This window comes from Adiantum capillus-veneris, chromosome 4, assembly GCF_014529385.1.
Source record: "Adiantum capillus-veneris isolate H3 chromosome 4, ASM1452938v2, whole genome shotgun sequence".
NCBI lineage: Eukaryota > Viridiplantae > Streptophyta > Polypodiopsida > Polypodiales > Pteridaceae > Adiantum > Adiantum capillus-veneris.
Genome location: NC_140934.1, coordinates 64,282,289 through 64,303,417, shown reverse-complemented (window position 1 = coordinate 64,303,417; position 21,129 = coordinate 64,282,289). Strand labels below are relative to the sequence as shown.

Genomic DNA, 21,129 nt, shown 5'->3' with positions numbered 1-21,129 from the left:
AGTTGTGCACCTCTATCACCATCTCTCTCAATATAGTCAGAAACCTCATCTACATATATACCAAATGAAGTAGGAGAGAGCGGTCAGCCCTGCTTCACACCGATAGTAGAGTGAATTAATGTAGATAGCCCCTCTGGAGTGCGTACATGCCCCACCACTGACTTGTATAATGCTATGATTCCCCAAATCAGCTCTGTGGGTATTCCCATCTCCTGTAGTTTGCGCATCAATCTAGCTTTGGGCATTGTCAAATGCTTTGCGGAAGTCCACAAAGCTACAATAGACCCGTCTCCATTTGTGATAGATCTGCCCTCCTCAATAATGGCTATGAGTGTTAGAATGTGGTCTATATATGTATATATATATATATATATATATATATATAGAGAGAGAGAGAGAGAGAGAGAGAGAGAGAGAGAGAGAGGGGATCTGTCTCATGGTTGATGCCGATGCCCGGCCCCCATCTTTTCTACGAGGGCTCAGACACAGATCCAGCCTTTATGCTTACCTTGGCTGGTTATCGGCGAGGGACTTTGGCTATGCTACCACACATTGCTTGGTAGGGGGATTCTCAGACACGTGATGAAGTTTTTTCAGTTATCACTAGTATTACACTATGGAATGTTTGGAGAGCTCGTTGTCTTCACATTCTAAGTGCGGCTCCACAGCTCCTTCAGGATACCCTCACTGCCATTTGGCTGGACATCATTCACACCCTGATTTGGCAGTGGGATTCTTCGTTAGGTACATCTCGAGCAGCCGAGGCTCGCCGATTTGCCTTCCTTCGGCATTGGGCACGATCCCCACTCTTCTTCACACTTACAGGTGGCCAGATTACGTGGCATTATGCCCCTCCTCGGTGGTTTCTCCTCCACTCGTCTCACCGACCACCATGAGATTGTTCTAGTCGAGTTGTCACTATAGTGGCTCTCCTCCTTACATTCAGCTTGTACACCCCACGTGATAGGCTATTTTGGCATCCGCTGGGGATTATATTGTACTCAGTAATATACAGCCCTGACTTTTTCCGAGAGAGAGAGAGAGAGAGAGAGAGAGAGAGAGAGAGAGAGAGAGAGAGAGAGAGAGAGAGAGTGTTATGTCCCGCTCACAAGAGAGGGGATCTAGCCCAGATGCCATCGGGATGGGCGTCCAGTGTCCGGGCGGACGTAGTGTGAACCTGGCCAGTGTGGCTGGCCATTATTATAAAAGGAAGGCCAAGGCCTCATTTGCAGTTACCGACCCCACTGGCAGAGTGCCAGTGGTTAGCCCGCGAGGCTAGGAGTGCGCGAGGTCACCTCGAGGAGGTGAGGCCGGGTGGTATGGGACGCTCGGTCTTATAGGTGCACGCCTACGTCCTCGGACGCTGGCCCCAGGACGGGGGTGCTACCGGATGGTGGCTATGGTCGGGTGGTTCGTCCGACGCGTATCTGTAGGCGGTCCGTGTGGCCGGGAGATCCTATCTCTTCGTTCGTTTCATGGTATCAGAGCCGGCTTGGCTACACGAAGGACCAAGTGCACACTTACAGATTGGTTTTGAGTCGGATAATCATTGTTGTATCTCATTTTTTATGAATTAATTGTTTAACTGATTATTTTCTTCTCATAACCTTGTGTGCAGTTGAAATTTAATGCGTTGCTTGCTGATTTTTTATAAAATTCAGCAGTCTAGCAGGTGGATGTGCTTCAAATAAGAGGATTACTCATTGATTTTACTGGTTATCGATGAAAATCAGTGTATTATCATTAATTTGCTGATTTTGGATAGAATTCAGCATATAGTATGTTGTTTCTCAGTAAAGAAACCCTCTCTGCACTCTCCTTCTCCTTCTCTGTGCAAGAGAGAGAGAGAGAGAGAGAGAGAGAGAGAGAGAGAGAGAGAGTAACTCTCAGCAGTATAAAGCAAGCAAACTTGTCTGCCAGTCGAAGAGAGAGGGTGTCATCGAAGGGAGAAGCCCAGCGTGGAAGGAGAGGGGCAGTGCAGGAATTCCAGCGTGGAGAGGTTGCTAGCCCAGCTGGCCTCCAGCGTGAGTCAGGCACGCGCATCCACGAGCCAGGGAGGGGCGTTTCCTTTTCCACGCGGCAGCCTCAGTGCTGACAGTTTTGCGTTGATTTTTTTTAGCCTGGCGCTGGGATCTTTTTTTCAGCCCATTTATTAAAATGACCCCTTTAAGTGGCCTTTTAATTTAAGTGACCAGGACTTTTTTTTAAGGCCAAAGTTTGAAACCTGAGTTTATCAAAAACTCACTTGCAGAGACCTCAGCTTACAGAGAATTCATTTTCTCGAGTTTTCTGCTTCTCTCTCGCGCCTCCTCTCTCTCACCCGTTTGCGCTCTCGCGCTCCCGCCATCACCTCCTCACCTTCACGCGGTCATGTTGACGCGTGGCGCTCTTTGCAACTTCAACTTTTTGCGACCGAAAAGTGCAGAAAAGGCTCAGTTTTGCGTGAATTTTCCAGTTTTTCACGCACTTCGCCATGGATTCCTCCAGCTCGGATGTGTAGCATGACGACGCGCCAGGTAACATCCAAATTCCATTTACGCATGCTCTCTACACATGGATCACAAGCACTTTCCAGAGCTTCGACCAGCGTGTTACCGCTCTGGAAAACGCGAATGTTCAAACGAACCTTCGCTTGGCCTCTCTCGAAGGGGTCGTACAGAGGCTCAGTTCCCGACTTTCTACTCTCGAAAATATGGCTCAGTCGACGACTGCGCGTATTTCCGAGGGCGAAATCCATCTCCAGCATTTGCGGACGCAGATTACCGCTTTTGGGCGTTCACAAGGTGGTCCGACTGCCACAATTCCGTACAAGACTACAAATTTCTCAGGTGAAGAGTAGGAGTGACGGAATTGGTTGCACTAGTGGACCATATACTTTGATCTCCATGGGGAGCATGATGAACGGAGGATTCAGACGATTCCTCTTTATTTGCGCAGTAAGGCGCTTACCTGGTGGCGTGATATGTCAGAAAAGCGTACGACGTGGGCTGATTTTTGCGTAAAATTCAAGAAGGATTTCGTTAAAATGGACCCTTTGAAAGCTTACGCCAAACTGCAGAGTCTTTCGATGAAAACTCTGTCTCTTGATAAGTATATGACAGCTTTCAAAGAGTCGCTCACCTTTCGCAAGGTGGATTCCACACACGCCGTGCACATGTACTTGCTGGGGTTACATGAAGATTACCGGTGGGCCTTAATCAAGGACAAAGCCCCGACTGATGTCGAGGATGCAGTGGCCAAGGCGAGGACGTTCCATTTGATAAATGGAGCGAATTATGAGAAGAAAAGAACTGCAGACCATCAATCCGGCGAGGGTGCTTCGAGGAAGCGACCCCGATTCCACTATAAGTCCAAATCACCGTCGAGATCTTCTCAGGAGAAGAAGAAAGCCAGAAATGCTTCAGTTGCTGATGCAGTGAAAAAGGGGGTTTGTTTCGGATGTGGCCAGACGGGTCACCAAATCAAGGATTGCCCTAAAAAGAAAAAGACGCAGAAACCGCAAGGCCGTCCTTCGGTTCAGATTCACGAGATCTCAGGTAACTCTGATGTTGTTCAAGTTGAAATCCATCATTTAGCGCACAGTTAATGCACAAATTGTATTTTTAGCACCAAAGTGTTTGGTAAGCACGATCTTCTCCGTTTCCCCGGGAAGATAAATGGTTACGACGTGACCGTACTCCTTGATAATGGAAGCTCACACAATTTTGTGGATGCAAAATTGGTGCAGAAACTGAACCTGCGGACGTAGGACAGTGACCATGAGTATCGCGTGAAGATGGCTTATGGCGTGGATACGGATATATGGAATCGGATGGTTCCAGACTTGTCGCTCGAGCTGGCTGATTACAAAGAGAACCTGGATTTCCACATCATGCGCCTGGACAGAGCATATGTTATTTTAGGAATTCCATGGTTTTATGATAAACAGGACTCATTGTATATAGACTATGTACATCACTCTCTTGTTTTTGTTAAGCAGAACATGCCTCATGTGTCTGTGTCGCTTTGTAATCAGAAGTCTGTAAATAATGGTTTTACAATACCAGTTGTTACTGCTTTGGAAATGTATAAAGAAATAAAGTCTTCTGATGTTGACTTTTATTAATGTGTACCGTCTGCTTAGTTTGATTCATTAGTGCTTGGTACTTCTGTCACTGAATTTGGTAAAAATGTTTCATGTTCTTCTGTTGAACTTGGGGATTCCGACGAATCCAACCTTATCCGAGAAATCATGACTGATTTCAAGGATGTTTTTCCTGATGATCTACCTCCTGGCTTGTCGCCTTCGAGAGGAGTAGATCATGGCATTGAGTTGGTGGTTGGTAGTCAGCCCTTCTCAAAGCAACCCTATCGGTTTAGTAAAACCGAGGAGGACAAGATTCAGCGACAGCTGAAGGATTATCTCGACAGGGGTTTTGTTCGGCCTAGTAAATCCCCGTGGGGAGCGCCAGTGCTACTTTCTCGCTAGAAGGATAACACTATGCGCTTCTGCGTGGATTACAAGGGGTTAAATAAACTCATTGTCAAGAACAAGTTTTCGCTCCCGCGTATGGACGATCTGATAGATCGGCTCCATGGAGCGTTGTATTTTACGAAGATAGACCTGCGATCAGGCTATCATCAGATACGGATCAAACTAGAAGATATTCCTAAGACAGGCTTCCATACGCGTTATGGTCACTACGAGTTTTTGGTCTTGCCTTTTGGTTTGACCAATGCTCGAGCTACGTTCCAACAATGATGAACGATTTGCTAAGACCATTTCTAGGCAACTTCGTTGTTGTATTTCTTGATGATATCTTGATCTACAGTCGAAGTTTGTCTGAGCACCTAGTGCATATTCTCGAAGTACTGAGAACTGAGAAGCTTTACGCTAAGGCTTCTTAGTGTGAATTCTTTAAGAAAGAGCTTCTGTACTTGGGTCACATCATCACTCGCGATGGAATTCGCGTCGACCCTGAAAAGCTGGATAAAGTGCGAAATTGGCCCATTCTGAAGAATGTACGCCAAGTAAAAAGTCCTTTTTAGGCTTTACTGGATTCTTTCACAAGTTTATCAAGGATTACTCTAAAGTTGCTGCTCCGCTTACGCAACTTTTAAAAGGAGGGGTGAAAGGGCCGAAGACTTCGGGTCCTCGTCGTAAAGGTAATCCCCTTGTTGTATGGAATGAGCGTCTCAACGAGAGCTTTCGGACACTAAAGCACTTGGTGACTACTGCGCCAATATTGCACATTGTGGATCCTAGCAAACCGTTTGTGGTTGAAATGGATGCTAGTGATTATGCTATTGGTGCGGCATTATATCAGGATGGATGTCCTGTCGCGTTTGAAAGTAAGAAACTTTCTGACACCGAGATACGTTATCCAACGTATGAGAAGGAGCTTTATGCTGTAGTCCACGCCCTGAGGAAATGGCGGCACTACTTGTATGGCTCTACGTTTGCTGCATGGACAGATCATCACTCCTTGCGCTATATCTGTGATCAGGGTGATCTCAGAGGCCGGAAGGCTAGATGGGTTGAGCTTATGCAAGAGTTTGACTTTGAGATCCGTTATAGGAAAGGATCCAGCAATCGAGTTGCCGATGCGCTCAGCAGGATTCCTGAGGTCAATGCCTTGTCTATGGCTGAAATATCGACGGATTTCTATCTCTCTCTCCGAGGGCTATGTCGTTCTGATGGCCATTTTGGCAAGATATGGAACGAGGTCGAAGCGGGGCATGACTTGCATACACGCTTGGGTGGTCTGGAGACCCAAGTGAGTCGTGCTGGAGAGACGAGACAGCGACAATATTCCATTAGAGGTGGACTATTGTTCAGAAATGGCAAAGTCTGCGTGCCGGAAATAGATGAGATTCGACAAAGGATTTTGTGCGAATGCCACGATGTTCCTAGCGCTGGGCACCCAGGCATCCAGAGAACCTTAGCTTTGGTCAAGCGATATTTCTATTGGCCAAGAATGCGCTCTTACATAGAGAGCTATGTGAAGAGATGCGCTCAGTGTCAGGTCAATAAGACAGAGCGCCTTAGGAAAGCTGGCCTGCTACACCCATTGGAATCCCAGATGCCAAGTGGCAGAGTATTTCCATGGACTTCATCGTTGGTTTGCCTAATACTAGTCGGGGCAATGACGCTATTTGGGTTGTGGTCGATAGACTCACAAAAATGGCGAAGTTTATACCAACGAGGTCGATAGTAAAAAGCCATGAGTTGGTGGTTTTATTTGTCGATCAGCTTTATAAGCTGTATGGTCTCCCAGAAGATATCGTCAGTGATCGAGATACTAAGTTCACTGGCCGGATGTTTTTGCTCACCTTCAGACGAAGCTCAGTATGTCGTCTTTTGACCATCCTGAGTCCGACGGACAAACTGAGAGGATGAATCAGACGTTAGAAGACATGTTGAAAGCCTATGTCTCTCACAGGCAATCTGATTGGGAAAGGTATCTCCCACAGTTAGAGTTTGCCTATAATAGTAGCAAGCATTCTGCTACTGGATTTAGCCCATTCATGCTGATGTATGGATTTGAGCCTAAATCCCCGATTGCTATTGGCTTAGAGAAAGTCAAGGAACGCCAAGCTCGTGATTTCTTGTATGACATGCAGGAAATGCTCGAATTGGCTAAGGATAGTATAAGAACGGCTCGTGACCGAGTTACTACTTATGCTAATCAAAAGAGGTCTCCAAGGACTCTAGATGTGGGACAATGGGTTTATCTGAAGATACCCAAGGATTCCAAGACTATGCGAATAGGAAAGCATTATAAGCTTTCAGCTAGATATTGTGGTCCGTTCTTGATCACAAAGAAAATTGGCCAAGTTGCCTATAAACTGGCTCTTCCTTCGGATGTTACTATACATCCAGTGTTTCATGTCAGCCGCCTTAAAGTGAAATTGGGCGAAGCTGATGTTGTCGTGCCTATCGAGGAAAATGTATGGCAAGATATGCAAACTGAGTATATTCCTCGAGAACCAGAAGCAGTTTTGGATCATCGTACCCGTCATTCTCGCCAAAAGGCTTATGACGAGTACTTAAATTAAATGGAAGGGTCAATCTGAAAGGTTTGCTACTTGGGAACCTGTTAGAGCTTTGAAGGCTCAGTATCCCCACTTCATTGATGAGGACATCAATGGTTCTTAAGGGGGGAAGTATGTTATGTCCCGCTCACAGGAGAGGGAATCTAGCCCAGATGCCGTCGGGATGGGCGTCCAGTGTCTGGGCGGACGTAGTGTGAACCCGGCCAGTGTGGCTGGCCATTATTATAAAGGGAGGCCAAGGCCTCATTTGCAGTTATCGACCCCACTGGCAGAGTGCCAGTGGTTAGCCCGCGAGGCGAGGAGTGCGCGAGGTCACCTCGAGGAGGTGAGGCCGGGTGGTATGGGACGCTCGGTCTTACAGGTGCATGCCTACGTCCTCGGACGCTGGCCCCAACACGGGGGTGCTGCCGGATGGTGGCTATGGTCGGGTGGTTCGTCCGACGTGTATCTGTAGGTGGTCCGTGTGGCCGGGAGATCCTATCTCTTCGTTCGTTTGAGAGAGAGAGAGAGAGAGAGAGAGAGAGAGAGAGAGAGAGAGAGAGAGAGAGAGAGAGAGAGAGAGAGAGAGAGAGAGAGAGAGAGAGAGAGAGAGAGAGAGAGATGAAATGAAATGAAATGTTATATTAACGTCTTCAAAAGGCCAGAATGACCTATGAGACCAAACTGATACAAAAGTGGTGAATCTGTTACAATGTCTTGGTACCTTAGTACTAAAGTACTAAGTGTGAAAATAAATGTGAAAAAAACTAAATACAAAGTATTAAATAAACTTCTTAGGAGCATTCTGGGTGTTTCGCTAGAATGCTTCTAATCCTTTGTTTTAGTCTCCTCCGGTGAAGTGTGCTTTTGCATCTCGGTCGTGGTCGTCTCGATTTCCTAAGCTCAATCGCCCTGTCAATGAGGGTGCCTTTGGTATGAATGTGGGTACTCCTTTGTGCTGGCTGCTGGCCTCTTGCTTCTCCTTCCACGCCTGCTTCTCTCGATCCGAAGAAATCTGTGATCTGCCTTTGAGGCTGTAGTGCTCTTTGTCTTCTCAGTAGATTATCCCTGTGCCGATGTAGTTCCAGTAGGTACAAGCCTAAGCATCTTTGATCTTGGTATTGCATGACTCTATCTAGAGGTCCAAGCCTTCTTTAAACAGGCAATGGAAACGCCCACGTATCTCATAGTATACGGTGCAATGGCATATGTAGTGTAATTCTGTCTCCGGCTCCATTCCGCATAACTTGCAAATTCTGCTCTCAGGTGGGATTCCCCTAAATCTGCCAAATTCAATTTCCAGCTGGTGTGAGGATGTACGAATCTGACCAATAGCACATCTCAAACCATGAGACATGTGGGTATCCATGTAGCTCGGGCGAATCACAAATCCATCTTCAGATAGCTATAGGAAGTTTTCTTTGTAGTCGGCTATCTTCGTGCCCAATTCTTGTGTAGGGTCTACCCATGTCCTCTTAGTATCCAACTGTATAAGATCCTGGCGGATGATTTTATTAATCTCCGTTCGTGTAATTGCCAGTGATGGAGCCTCAAGAGAGTATTGGAAGGGGGGTAATCTTTCCATACTGAACCCGTGTCTCTGAAACCATGAGGACAGTTGCGCATACCAGCATGATGTATCCCCTTTCATTGCTAATTGTCGAGAGGATTCGAGGGCCAGTCTAGTATATCGGCAATTATTTGTATCCCACAAACCATGTATAAAGGACATTGATCCGATAAGAGCTTCAATTTCTATCGGAGGGGTAGCTAGTTCCGCTCGGGTAATCGCGTGTGGTACGGAGGCCTTGGCTCTAATCATTCGGGAAATCATAGATACCAAAGGTCTCTCCATTGACTTCCAATTATCCTGATCCAGAGATGGTCCCCAAGTCTGGACCCCATAAAGCATAGCTGAAGCCACCACAGTATCAAAGAGCCAAAGTTTTATTTGTGGTTCCTGAAACTGCACTTGTGAACACATCCTCTCCAACCCTCCCAAGGCCGCAGAGGCTCTGGACAATCTAGCATCCGCTACTTTCTTAAGAGTAAACTTCGGTCCTGCAAATACCACACCAAGGTATGTGTATGCATCTGTGTACTCTACTGTATCCTGGCCATATGCAAATGTAGGTGCCGATCTCCTAACCCATTGCGGTGTGGTGTTAAACACCATAACTTTGGTTTTACCCAAGTTTACCGACAGTCCATTGTCCTGCGCGAATTTATGTAATGCATCTAGCTGCCTCTGCATTCCATCTGGTGATTCTGCTATCAATACAATATCATGTGCATACAACAACAAAGGGATCCATGACCCTGCAAGTTGAGCACCTCTGTCACCCTCTCTATCAATGTAATCTGATACCTCATCTATGTACATACCAAATAAAGTAGGGGCAGTGGGCATCCCTGCTTTACTCCAACGGTGGAATGAACAATGTCGGAACCCCCTTCTGGAGTACGTACATAACCAGTTACTGACCTGTATAAAGCCATGATCCCCCAAATAATCTCTTTGGGGACCCCTAACTCTTGCATCCTGCGCATCAATCTTGCCCTTGGTACTGTATCAAAAGCTTTCTGAAAATCCACAAAGCAACAATACATCCTTCTCCCGCTTGCTCTTCCTTCCTCAATAATGGCTCCAAGTGTAAGAATATGATCTAAAGTGGAATAACCCCTCCTGAATCCGGCTTGTCCTGTTGCCCTTATGCCCTCATTCTCTGCCCATCTACTCAATTTTTGTTCAAGAATGGATGCGTACAGTCGGGTCAATGTGTGACCTACCATAATGGTCCGGTAGTTCCCGGGTATCATAGGATCCCCTGACTTGAAAATAGTTACGATAGTAGATAATTTCCAAGATTCAGGTAATCCTTCACACATGACCCTGTTAAACAGACGAGCAAGGACTTCTGAAAGTAGATCCCTGGCATGCATCAGATGTTTTGCTACTAAACCATCATGATCATATGCTCTTCTTGTCTTCATCTTATCAATGGCTTTTTTCACCGTTTCCGTAGTAAAGAAAGTACTAGTAGCAGGGCATGGCTCTAGCGGATTTGGTAATGGAGGCTCTAGCGGACCAGAGAGAGAGAGAGAGAGAGAGAGAGAGAGAGAGAGAGAGAGAGAGAGAGAGAGAGAGAGAGAGAGATGTAATATTAACATCTTCAAAAGGCCAAAATGACCTATGAGACCAAAAGGTTACATGTGGTGAATCTAATACCAGGTCTGGGTACAAAAAGTACAAAGAATTGAAAAGAAAATAGTGGGTAGGGGTGGGGTGAAAGCTGATACAAAGGGAATAGGAAATACAAAGGGTGAGCTGATACAACGCAATGGATCTCTCTGACAGTCGAGGCATCATATACATATACATCAGTATCCGGGACTGCTCCTATGTCGTTCCAATATGGTATGGATCCTCTGTCGCAATCTGCGTCGATATCGAGAGGGCCCCCTCATCCGTGGGCAACGAGACCGCCCCAACTCTATCGCCCGATCAAGCAGTATGCCTCTGGTGCTTCTGGTGTTGTTATGTTGTGGGGGCTACTCGAACTCCTCTGTCTGTGATTGAAAGAAATCTGTAATCTTCCGATGTTGCTGGATCTCTCTCATTGTGCTCCTCTTCAAGAGGTTCTCTCTGTGTTTGCGAATCTCCAGTAAGTATAATCTGAGGCAACTCTGATCCTGGTATCTCATGACTCTAGGAAGTGGCCCAAAACCCTCTCCGAATAGACAGTGAAAGAGGCCTCGTATCTCATAGTATACTAGGTAGTGACATATGTAATGTAGCTTTGTCTCTGGCTCTATTTGGCACACCTGACAAATCCTGGACTCAGCAGGTACTCCTCTAAATCTGCCTGTCTTGATCTCTAGTTGATGTGAGGATGTGCGTATCTGACCAATAGCACATCGTATCCCGTGGGATAGATGAGTATCCATGTATCCTGATTTGATCACAAAACCATCCTCCGTGAGTTGGAGAAGATGATCTCTATAGAAAGTCATCTTCGTACCTAGCTCATGTGTAGGTTGTATCCATCGTATCCAACTGAATCAAGTCCTGTTTGATGAGCCTGATAATCTTTGCCCTAGTGAGGGAGATGGAGGGTGCATTTAGAGAGTACTGAAATGGGGGTAGCCGGTCCATACTAAATCCATGTAACTGAAACCAAGATGCCATCTCTGCATACCAACATGATCTATCTCCCTGCAATGCCAGCTGTTGCGAAGACTCTAGTGCTAATGAAGCATATCTATCTCTAGGGAGAGCCCAAGTGCTATGCATAAATGAAACTGATCGAGTGAATGCCTTCACCACCAATGGAGGAGCAATGAGCTCCGCCCTAACAATGTCATGTGGTACTGAGGCCTTGGCCCTAATCATCTGAGAAATCATAGACACCAAGGGCTTCTCCATACATCTCCATCCATCAGTACTGCTAGCTCTGCTATGATGATCAACTAAGGGGCCCCATATCTCCACTCCGTACAGCATGGCTGGAGAGAGAGAGAGAGAGAGAGAGAGAGAGAGAGAGAGAGAGAGAGAGAGAGAGAGAGAGAGAGAGAGAGAGAGAGAGATGAAATGTCATATTAACGTCTTCAAAAGGCCAAAGTGACCTATGAGACAAGAAAGTTACAATGCAGTGTATCTGATACAAAGTCAGATTAACAAAATAAATTAAACTAGGATAACAGAATATAAATACTGCGGAATCCTAAACTAAGCTGATAGGTGTGAAAGGTGAAAGGCGCGAAATGTGTGAGAGAGAGGCTTGATGCTCGACTGATTCACTGCATCAGAGAGATACTCAGACAGAGAGAGGAAGAGATTGAGAGATGGATAGGCTCGACTCATTGTGCGTAGAGAAGTGTTTGCATCAAGTTTTCAATGTGCACTTTCTATGTATTCTCTCTCAGATTTTCTTCAGCACCAGAAATGTTCAATCTCTGCTCTTTGATAATTGAAATACAGGCACCAGGCTGAGACACCCTTTAAAAAAAGAGGATGAAAAAAAAAGCCTTAAGCGGAGAGATGAAGACTTGAAGTTGGAATAAGCGCACACTTATGAAGGTAGAATTGAAAGGGGCAAAAAAAAAAGGAATAGCTTATCTTCTTCTGATTATAATGCTCATTGAAAATTTCATCGTGATTTTGTAATCTCTTACGCAGATAAGTGCTCTAATAAATTTGTTGTTACGTGCAAAAAAGTTGTATTTAGAATGCTTGTTAGGTGAAGTAAACTCTCAGACTTACAATGGTTGTGATCTTTCGATGCAAGAGGTTATCTTGAAACATGAAGACTTTTGTAAGTCTTTTGGTTTCAAGTGCCAGCCTAAATTACCCCTAGCCTAAATTACCCCTTTTCATCTACCGTTTGGAAGTTCCACAAGAACCTATAAAGGCTAGATTTATAGCTGCTTCTTGTAACACCTCTTTGAAGGAGGTTTCCAAATGGCTTACTTATTATTTCAAGGCATTTTACCTAGCGTAAATAAATTGTGGAAAAATGTGCTAAAGGAAGCAGATGTACCTACTGATTCAAGTTGGATTTTAAATGATTCAGTAGGTGTGATTCTTGTTATAAAGCTTTTGAACTCTTCAAGAAGCCTTAAGAAGAAATCTTCTCCTTTATGTCTCCAAAATTTTGACTTTACTAAGCTATATACGAAGCTAAATTTGGAGGACCTTAAATTCAGAGTCAAGTCTCGTATTTCAAAAGTTTTTGCATACAAGCTTGAGAAGGATAGGTACAAGCCATTGCTAGTAGAAAAGTCAGCCTTGAACTTTGACTTCTTATGGTTAAAAAGTAAGAATGTAGATGTAGACAAAGGAAGAAAGAGATTCACTAGGATTTTAGATGACATTAACGTCATATCTTGCGTAGATTTTCTTTTGGAATGTTCAAGATAAGTAGTAAATTCAATAAAAGTTGGGAGCTTAAAAGCAGACTTATTGTTTGACTTAGTAGCACACTATTTTGTTGTTTTGATCTCTAGTGCTTCTAGTATTTTTACTCTAACTTGACAAATGCTAGCCTTTATCATGGCTGAGTATGCCCATCACTTCTGGAGGGTGATTGAAACTCAGCTCGTTGTTTTTGTAGAGTACGTTCAAAGCATGAATGACCTATACAAACCTGCACCTACTCTTGGGCACTGGCGACGTGGGTAGGGATGTCATAGCTGTTGTCCAAGCTATGCATGATAAAGGGGTTAACCTTATTCTTCCTGTTTGGACAAGCAACAAAGTTGAGGTCACATACCGTCAAGGTTGGATCTTTGTTCTTCGTAGGTTTGTAGTAGTATTCATTTTTCGATTTTGTATTTAGCTTACGTTAGGACTTAAAAATTTGCTCCTTTAGAAGTTGTTTGTGAAGTTTGATTTCTAGGATTAAGTTTTTATCCTTTTTTGTTTAAGGTTGAGTACTTGTTTAAGTTTTAGCCAAGTGAGTTGCGTCAACTTACTTTGCGCATGCCTTTTCTAAAAACATTTTTAAGTTAATAATGTTTTGTTTTATCTAGTTTTGTTTCGTAGCAAATAAAGTGATTTAGTTTTTTTTTTCTTTTTTTTCTTGTGTCCCTTGCTTTTATAGTTTTATGAGTGCTTTATTCCCTCTTATAATTCGTGAGTGCATGGTTTGCGTTTGTGTTGTTTGATCTGTTGACTGCATTGAATCACGAAGCTAATGTGTTTTCGAAATGATAAGCTGATATGCTGGTGTACGTGATTTCAGGCATCTTGGTTGAATCAAGAGCTAAAGCGAATATGGCCCTTTGTCGACAAGGTCCTTTGTTCTTCTCATCACATGTTACATTAGTTGCCGGCTTACCATTTTTCATGTGAAGTTAATAAGAGGCAGTTACGCTCACAACTTTATCCCTGAAAACAACCAGTTTAATTTTTATTTTGTAGAATAGAAATTGTATTGATTTTGAATGGATGAGAGTAGCTGTTTGCTAGGAGAGTGTCCAAAAAAATCAGTTTTTTTACTGGGTAGCTGGGTTGATTTTCTAAAAGATTTTTAAGGGTTAATCTTTATCTGTGAAAAAGTGATAGTCTGGAGTTGTTTGAAAAATGGTGGAGTCTCTTCTCTCGGTAAAAGTAAACCAAATTTCCTATAGATGCTAATTAAGAAATTTTGTTCAACAGGCAGCTTCCTTACTACTCAAAACCTTGTTGGAGCCCATTTTGGAACAATATAAACCAAGTGTTTTCACATCATTGAAATTTCAGAAATTTACTCTCGGGACTGTTGCTCCTCAGTTTGGAGGTTTGTTGCTTTGATTATGGCTGTGGATTTCTGAAATTCTTTGAAAAAGACACTCTTTGGCTTTTGGTCCAGGAGTGAGAGTTGTAGCGTCCAATATTGGTGAGATTGTGTTGGAGGTTGCCATACAATGGGATGGGAATCCCAGTATAATTCTTGCGGTTGAACCTGTGATGGGTATCACTTTGCCAGTTCAGGTATATTGTGCTCAGAGGATTGTCTTTTTACTTAGGCTCATTTGTTTTAAGATAAAGGCATCTTTGAGAATTGAGTACATGTGTTTGACAAGAGTAGGAAACCATGCGCAGGATGATTACGCAATGTTTTTTCCTTTGTTGGAAAGCCATCTCAAGGATTTCATGAATTTACATTTAAGCTTAAACTTCTTATTATGCCAGGGCGAGAATCAGAAGTTTCGGATTCAGAGATAATATACCAGAGATAATGTACTTAAAAAGAATTCAAGAATAAGCTGTCCACATCATGAATCTACATCTAAGGCTAACTTTTTATTATGCGAGGGCCAGAATCAGGGGTCTTGGTATCAGTCTTCAGAGATATATACCTAAATAGAATGGCATGAAAATAAGCGGGTGGGTGGGTGATGTCTGACCAGCTTAATATGTTACACCAGCTGTGTAATATAGCTTACTATGTCTGTCCACATTGTGTGTGCGTGCGTGCGTGCAACTCTAATCTTTTGTGTACTTGATCAGAGTAGTAACTACAATGTTCTGAAAATAAGTGGCCGTGTGGATGATGTCTCACTAGCCTAATATGTGACATCCAATGTAGGGTACTTGCATAAATGGATTGTCAGCCAAATATGATGGGGATGTAGTGTAATAGATCATAACCCTCTAAGCAAGGACCATAAGAACTCACTCTTGCAGCGTTCTTGCACGGTGAATGAGGTAGAACAATGCATGCACGTAGGAGGTTCCCTTGAGTGCTAAGGCATGATTGTTCATATGCACATGGGATGTGCTGGAAGCGGACATGGCATTCTCTGTTTGTCGTGCAAAGCAAGGTTTGCAAGAACTTGCTCCTATGGTGTTCTGGCACGGTGAATGAGGTAGAACGATGCATGCAGGTAGGAGGTGCTCTTGAGTGCTAAGAAACAATTGTCTTGCACATGCGATCATAGTTGCAAGAATACTTGTATCGTTAGTTGAAACATCACTGTATGGAAATTTTCTTTTCATACCCGTATGGAAACTGATATCATACTTGGCAAGATTGGCAAGAAAAATTCAAGCTAATGAGGTTGGTGCAGGTGTTAATGATGTATGAAATTTGTATAGTTTCAATACTAGAGGACGATCTGAAAACTTTTATATTTTAATGGTGCTATGAATGCTTAACATGTAGAATCGTTTTTTGTTTATCGAAATAAAATTAGGGCCACGAATGTTTCAAGTTGAAGGGTTGAAACATACTCCAATTATACTTCAATACCCGAATACGTTTGCCCTATGGAAACGTATGGAGAAAACTATGCATGTGATGTTGTATGATGGCCATGGATTGATTGTCTCTGTATTTTGCTTCAACCTTCTTCACAAGGTCTTTCAACCGTCAAATAGGGAGCCGTCGTCCTCCCCATGTTGGCTCCATTCTTTGAACTTTTGATGTGCGTCTCCTCAATGACCTTATCTCTTGTGGGGAAAATAAAAGAGAGATTATGTTCACGCTTGCAAAAGGCCACATAAAACTGGCTTGGAAGACAGAATGCATGGACAACTATGCAAGTTCTTTAGACATTATGATATTACAATAATGCATAACTGAGGTGAATGTATGATAGATGGAAGAATGTCAAACAATTGTGGTCAAGGTAGGGGATGAAAATATCTAGTACTATGAGGCTCAATGCAAATCAATATGCTAGGAAAAGTATAATTTGCTCAATATGGTCCTAATCATCTCCATACAGAGACGATAGTACACATGGTCATAGGCATGGTTTGCTTGATTGAAATGTGAAAGAAAGGATATGAATCTGACAGCAACAAGATTTAGTAGATCAAGACATCCGTGAAAAGAAAAGCACGGTCTGGATGTGATTGCTAAATGGTTACAATGATGAGGGTTTGTATGTGAGACCCTAGACAGAAATGTGATCGATCAGTGATTGATGTCTTTGTAGAAGTGTTGGATTGGTGGAGTCTGGTGCTTGAGTATATCGAGTCAGTGTCTACTGAAGAAAGTTGCTTGCCTTTGGCAATTGTTGTAGGCGTAACCGAGGGTGATTACAATTCTTTCAAGAGGGAGGAATGTCAGAAAGTGATCACATAGTGTGCTCAATTGTAAGAGAAATGGCCGAGCAGACAAGAGAAATTGAACCTAGGAGAACTTTGAAGATGTGGCCAAGGGGCCTAAACAGGGGTTAGGATTTGAAAATCTAAACACAGCAACTTAAAGAACTTTTGGAGCACTGGCCGAGGGGCCTAAAACCCTAAAAGTCAAAAGATTGAACTCTGAGAGAGAATTTCGTAAAACACACTGACATGCTGATGTGGCAGGCTCTATGGATTTCTGCAGCTTGGGTTGTTGCTAAAGAGGTGGCTTATTGTATGGATTTTTGCGTTTTGCACTGCTCGCAGTTTTGGGTAGCTTTTCGAGAACTTTTGAGGGTAGTTACTTTTGCATTGAAGTGCTATGGACCATGTGCTTTTGGGGCTCTGCTTTTGGGCATTCCTTGTACTGTTTATAAGCACCCCTAGGGTCACTCTCTGGGAGCATCTGGATGTAGAGTCTCGGAGAGAGTTGGACCCTCGGGAGTTGTATTTTGCGAGCGTAATAATAAAGAAATACCAAAAGGGGTGCCAGTCTTTGCGACAAGTACGTCTTGGCTCGAAACTCCGTTGTGTCGTGTCGACAATCTCTCTCTCTCTCTCTCTCTCTCTCTCTCTCTCGTCAATATCAATGATTGTGCAGTTTCTGTTCGTGTGTTGCTTTTGATTTCTCGCTTGGAGTGTCCAAGCACTTGCCTTCTATTGAAGGTGGGATAGATCATCGACGTTCAGCTCCTCTTGCGCGGCTACTACCAGATCTAGTTTGAGACTCCTGAGATGGCGTCCAAAGTCATTGTGATGAGCCCCTTGGCCACCCGAGCAGGTAGGGTTCATTTTTGACAATGGCGCCATGGTAGTTCTACTACCTTAGGTGAGTGGGTTGGCTCCTTCCAAGCGTGGTGTATTCGGGGCTCCCGAATGAGTGTTTCATCTGCAGGCAGATAGGCCATCTTGCGAAGGCCTGTCCATGGAGGAGGGCCTTACCCTCGACTCAGGCCGAGCCTACCAAGGCTGGCCAGGTTCAATAGGCAAAGACGCAAGGAGCACAGGCGAAAATACCTCTTTTGAGATAGGTGCCCAAGCAGATGCAGGGTGGCAGCAGGCCCGTGGCCGTCGTTGTCAAGGACAGGGCCGCTAGTTTAGTGCCCCTGGTGGTTGGCGTGCACAAGGCCAACAACAGTGGGTTTCCACATGGAACCATGTTAACCCTCTATATAGCAAAATGAGCCGGCGGATGCCCCTTCCATCTCAGCTTTGCCATCGACAACCCCTCCCCCTCTCCACCGTCTACCATCCCCACTTCTCCGCCTCCACCTGCACCTCCTCCACCCGCCCCCTCTGCCTCTCCCATCCCTCTTGCTAGTCCTTCCACCCCGTCGCTTAACCCCTCCCATGCCTCGCCGCCTCCGGCCCAGTGGACAGGCGAGTCTTTGGCGTCTTGTAGGTCTCTTGGCAGTGCATTCGCCACGAGCTGCTTGGCGCGAGAGGAGCAACCCTACATGTGGATGTCCCTCTTGGTGCAGGAGTCACTCTTTGCAGTAGTCCCTCGCGGGCCAACGAGTTTTGACACACCGCCGTTGGTATTTCTTCGACTACGACTTTACACGTTTTCTCGACGACTCTTCTCCTAACCTTGAGGCGGCTTGTTTGAGAGTGCATGTTTTGTTTCTAGCAGCCAAAGAGGTAGAGGCCGTGGACGCAACGGTTGGTTTTTCCTTCCCGTTGTGTGGCAGAGATCAGACAGAGTCGACCATGCATACAACGATAATTCGCAACATGTTCCGGCTCTCGAGTTCTCTCACCACATGGGAGATAAGGATGGCAGACTTAACACAGACTCTGTGGCTGTTGGCCAAGTTCTTTGTGACACCACCGGATGCAACAGGATGTAGACACCCTGTGGTATGTTATGTATATGTCTATGAGGACTCTTTGTAGAGAGGATGTAGCTCTACTTATTGCACGCCTTGCTTGTGTATGGTTAAGATAGACACTCGAGACACGACTATCTCTCGGACGACGGATGCATATTACTTCCCAGCCAAGCTTGCCTCGAAGACTGCAAGGTTGGCTTCTGTGGCAGCATCGGTTTCTCCTCATTGACCCCATGAGGATTGTCTCATGGAATGTGTAGGGGCTAGGTGGACCCTAATTTCTACATCAGAGGGGTCGACTGAGACAGGAGCTATGGAGATTCCTTGTGGGTGGAGCGATGGATATGCTTATGCTTGAGGAGCATCACCTGTGTGAGAGCCGTATCAAGCGATGTGGATAGATCTTCCGTGGTCGCTATGAGACCTTTTGGTCAGCTGCTTTTGGGCATGGTGGCATTCAGGCAGGTGTATGTATGACTATTGCGGACTCATGGCAGAAGGCCATTGTGTGGAGAGGCATCAGTGGGCCCAGTGGGTCACTATGCATTGTGCGGGTCCATTGTCTCCTTGTGGGTTTGTTGAACATTTATGCGCCCAACCTTGGGAGTACACGAGTTGCATTTTGGTCACATTTGGTGGACTCCTTACCTCATGCAGAGGAGTGGTGCATTCGGGGAGATTTCAACATGCTTGAGGACCCTTCAAACAGGATTAGGGGCAGCCATGCTATGTACATGGGGTCGAGTTGGTTGCTTGGGAACGTCCATGTATGGCTTTGAGGATCTTGGATGCATGGCAGCATGCTGACTTTGCATGGCCCTTAGACAGCTTCTCATTTTCTCGGTGTGACCGCAGAGTTGGAGTGAGTCTATCCAGAATAGATGGATTCTATGCTAGTGACCACATATGTGACTTGGGTGGTACAATATGCATTTTGGCAGGGACTACTTTTTTTGATCATCTGCCAATGATTCTTACTTTGTCAGATAGGCAGAGCAGTGGTAGTGTTATGTTGTACATCCCACAGAGGATTTGCTAGATACAAAGCTCAGAGAGCAGGTTGTTGCGCTTTGGACCGAGAATGGACACGCAGGGGACTGTTGCTGCTAGAGTGGCCAATGGCCTCAAGGAGCTTAGTCGCTTCTTTTTCCAGGAGTTGACAACGTGATTAGTTACGGCATGAGAGGAGGAGAAGTGGCTTCGTTGAGGCATTGCCTCCTTACGAGGATGCAGGAGCGGCACCCAAGTAGTCCTTGGATGGAGGACCACATGCAGCACGCTTGACAGGAGCCGATCACCATTGAGGAGCGGTGCCATGAGTTTGCCTACCACCGTTAGGTATCACAATGGACCCAGGTGGGTGACGAGCTTTAGGAGACTCTCAGGGCCTAGGAGAGGATGGTTTGACTCCCAACTTTTTCTTTGTGTATCGTGAGGTGCTTGGACAAGAATTATATAGTGCATACAAGCACATTTTTCGTATTGGAAAGATGCCTTATAGCATGAGTGAGGGTTTGATCTCCTTTATCCCCAAGGAGGGGGGCTCCCGAGATGGGATTCAGCAATGGCGGCCCATCACCATTCTCAATGCAAAGGCTCTGAGTTTGAGGATTCAACTACTTGAGAGCTACTTGAGAGCATCATACATGAGGCTCAGACAGGCTTTGTTAAGGAATGCAGTATCCTTGACAACATCTTCACTTTTTGGGAGGTGACCGCCCTCGCTCGCCTTTGAGGAGAGGATCTTGTGGTACTCTTTCTCGACTTTGAGAATGCCTACGACAGAGTTGACTGGGACTTCCTTGAGGGCACTATGCATAGGATGGGTTTTTCAGATGCATGGATCAGAGGGATGTCTTCTCTTTATGGATGTGCTCACAGTCAGGTGGTGCTACAGGAGGTCAAAGGGAACGCTTCATGCTTACGCGCTCAGTACGGCAGGGCTGCCCTCCCCTTCCTGTTTCTTTTCTATGCAGAGGTGATGAGCATACTTCTGGCCTCACGGGAGGTTGGTTTGCGTGGCCTACAGTTGCCCATTCGGGGGAGCTTTTGGACGATGAGTTTGCTGTTTTTGGAGGGTGTGAGGCCAATTTACACAGGTGTGAGCAGTCCGTGGAGGTGTTTTGCTGTGCGTCAGGAGCATTGATCAACTGGTGAAAGTTAGAAGCTTTTTGGGCTGGTGATGCTCCCATGCCCGACTGGTTGCTCAGAGATGGCTTTCATTGGATCCCTCCAGGGACACTAGCTCGCTACTTGGGCTGCCAGGCTAGGCTTGGACTTGTTTCTAGAGCACCAGACTGCTCCCCTCCTCCTAGCCGTCAAGAGGAAGCTGCTTCATTGGAGCTCGGCACGGTTATCTCTTGTTGGCAAGGCTATTGTGGCCAACCAGGTGCTCTTGGCCACCATGTGGTACATTACTTCTTGCTGGATTTTCTCTAGTACTTACATCAGCCAGCTTGAGAGGTTGAGCAGGAACTTTCTATGGACAGGGAGAGACATGCAGTCGGCTTGGGCCAAAGTTTCCTGGCAAGTCATCACCCTACCCTGCTCTGAGGGAGAGTTGGGGATCATCGATCCACCACGGCAGAGTGGAGCCCTCCTTGGGAAGCTCATTGTCAGAGGTTGTCTTCCAAGTGAGGAGCCCTGGAAGGAGCTTTTTTGCATCGG

At 45.3% G+C, this 21,129-nt stretch overlaps 1 protein-coding gene across 3 annotated transcripts in view; it reads left to right on the top strand.

Moving 5' to 3' along the window:
• The window catches only part of LOC147459308 (synaptotagmin-5-like), a 161,303-nt gene that overhangs the window by 91,050 nt on the left and 49,124 nt on the right, over positions 1-21,129 (top strand). The window contains exons 2-5 of one of the 3 annotated variants that reach the window (XM_086510602.1): positions 13,128-13,293; positions 13,758-13,808; positions 14,174-14,294; positions 14,367-14,488. In XM_086510602.1, the coding sequence (XP_086366728.1) occupies positions 13,225-13,293; positions 13,758-13,808; positions 14,174-14,294; positions 14,367-14,488 (363 nt within the window). In that variant the 5' untranslated portion in view covers positions 13,128-13,224. Of the gene's footprint in view, positions 1-12,073; positions 12,095-13,127; positions 13,294-13,757; positions 13,809-14,173; positions 14,295-14,366; positions 14,489-21,129 lie in introns of those variants that run through there. The other 2 variants (XM_086510604.1, XM_086510601.1) reach the window with 2 other exon arrangements.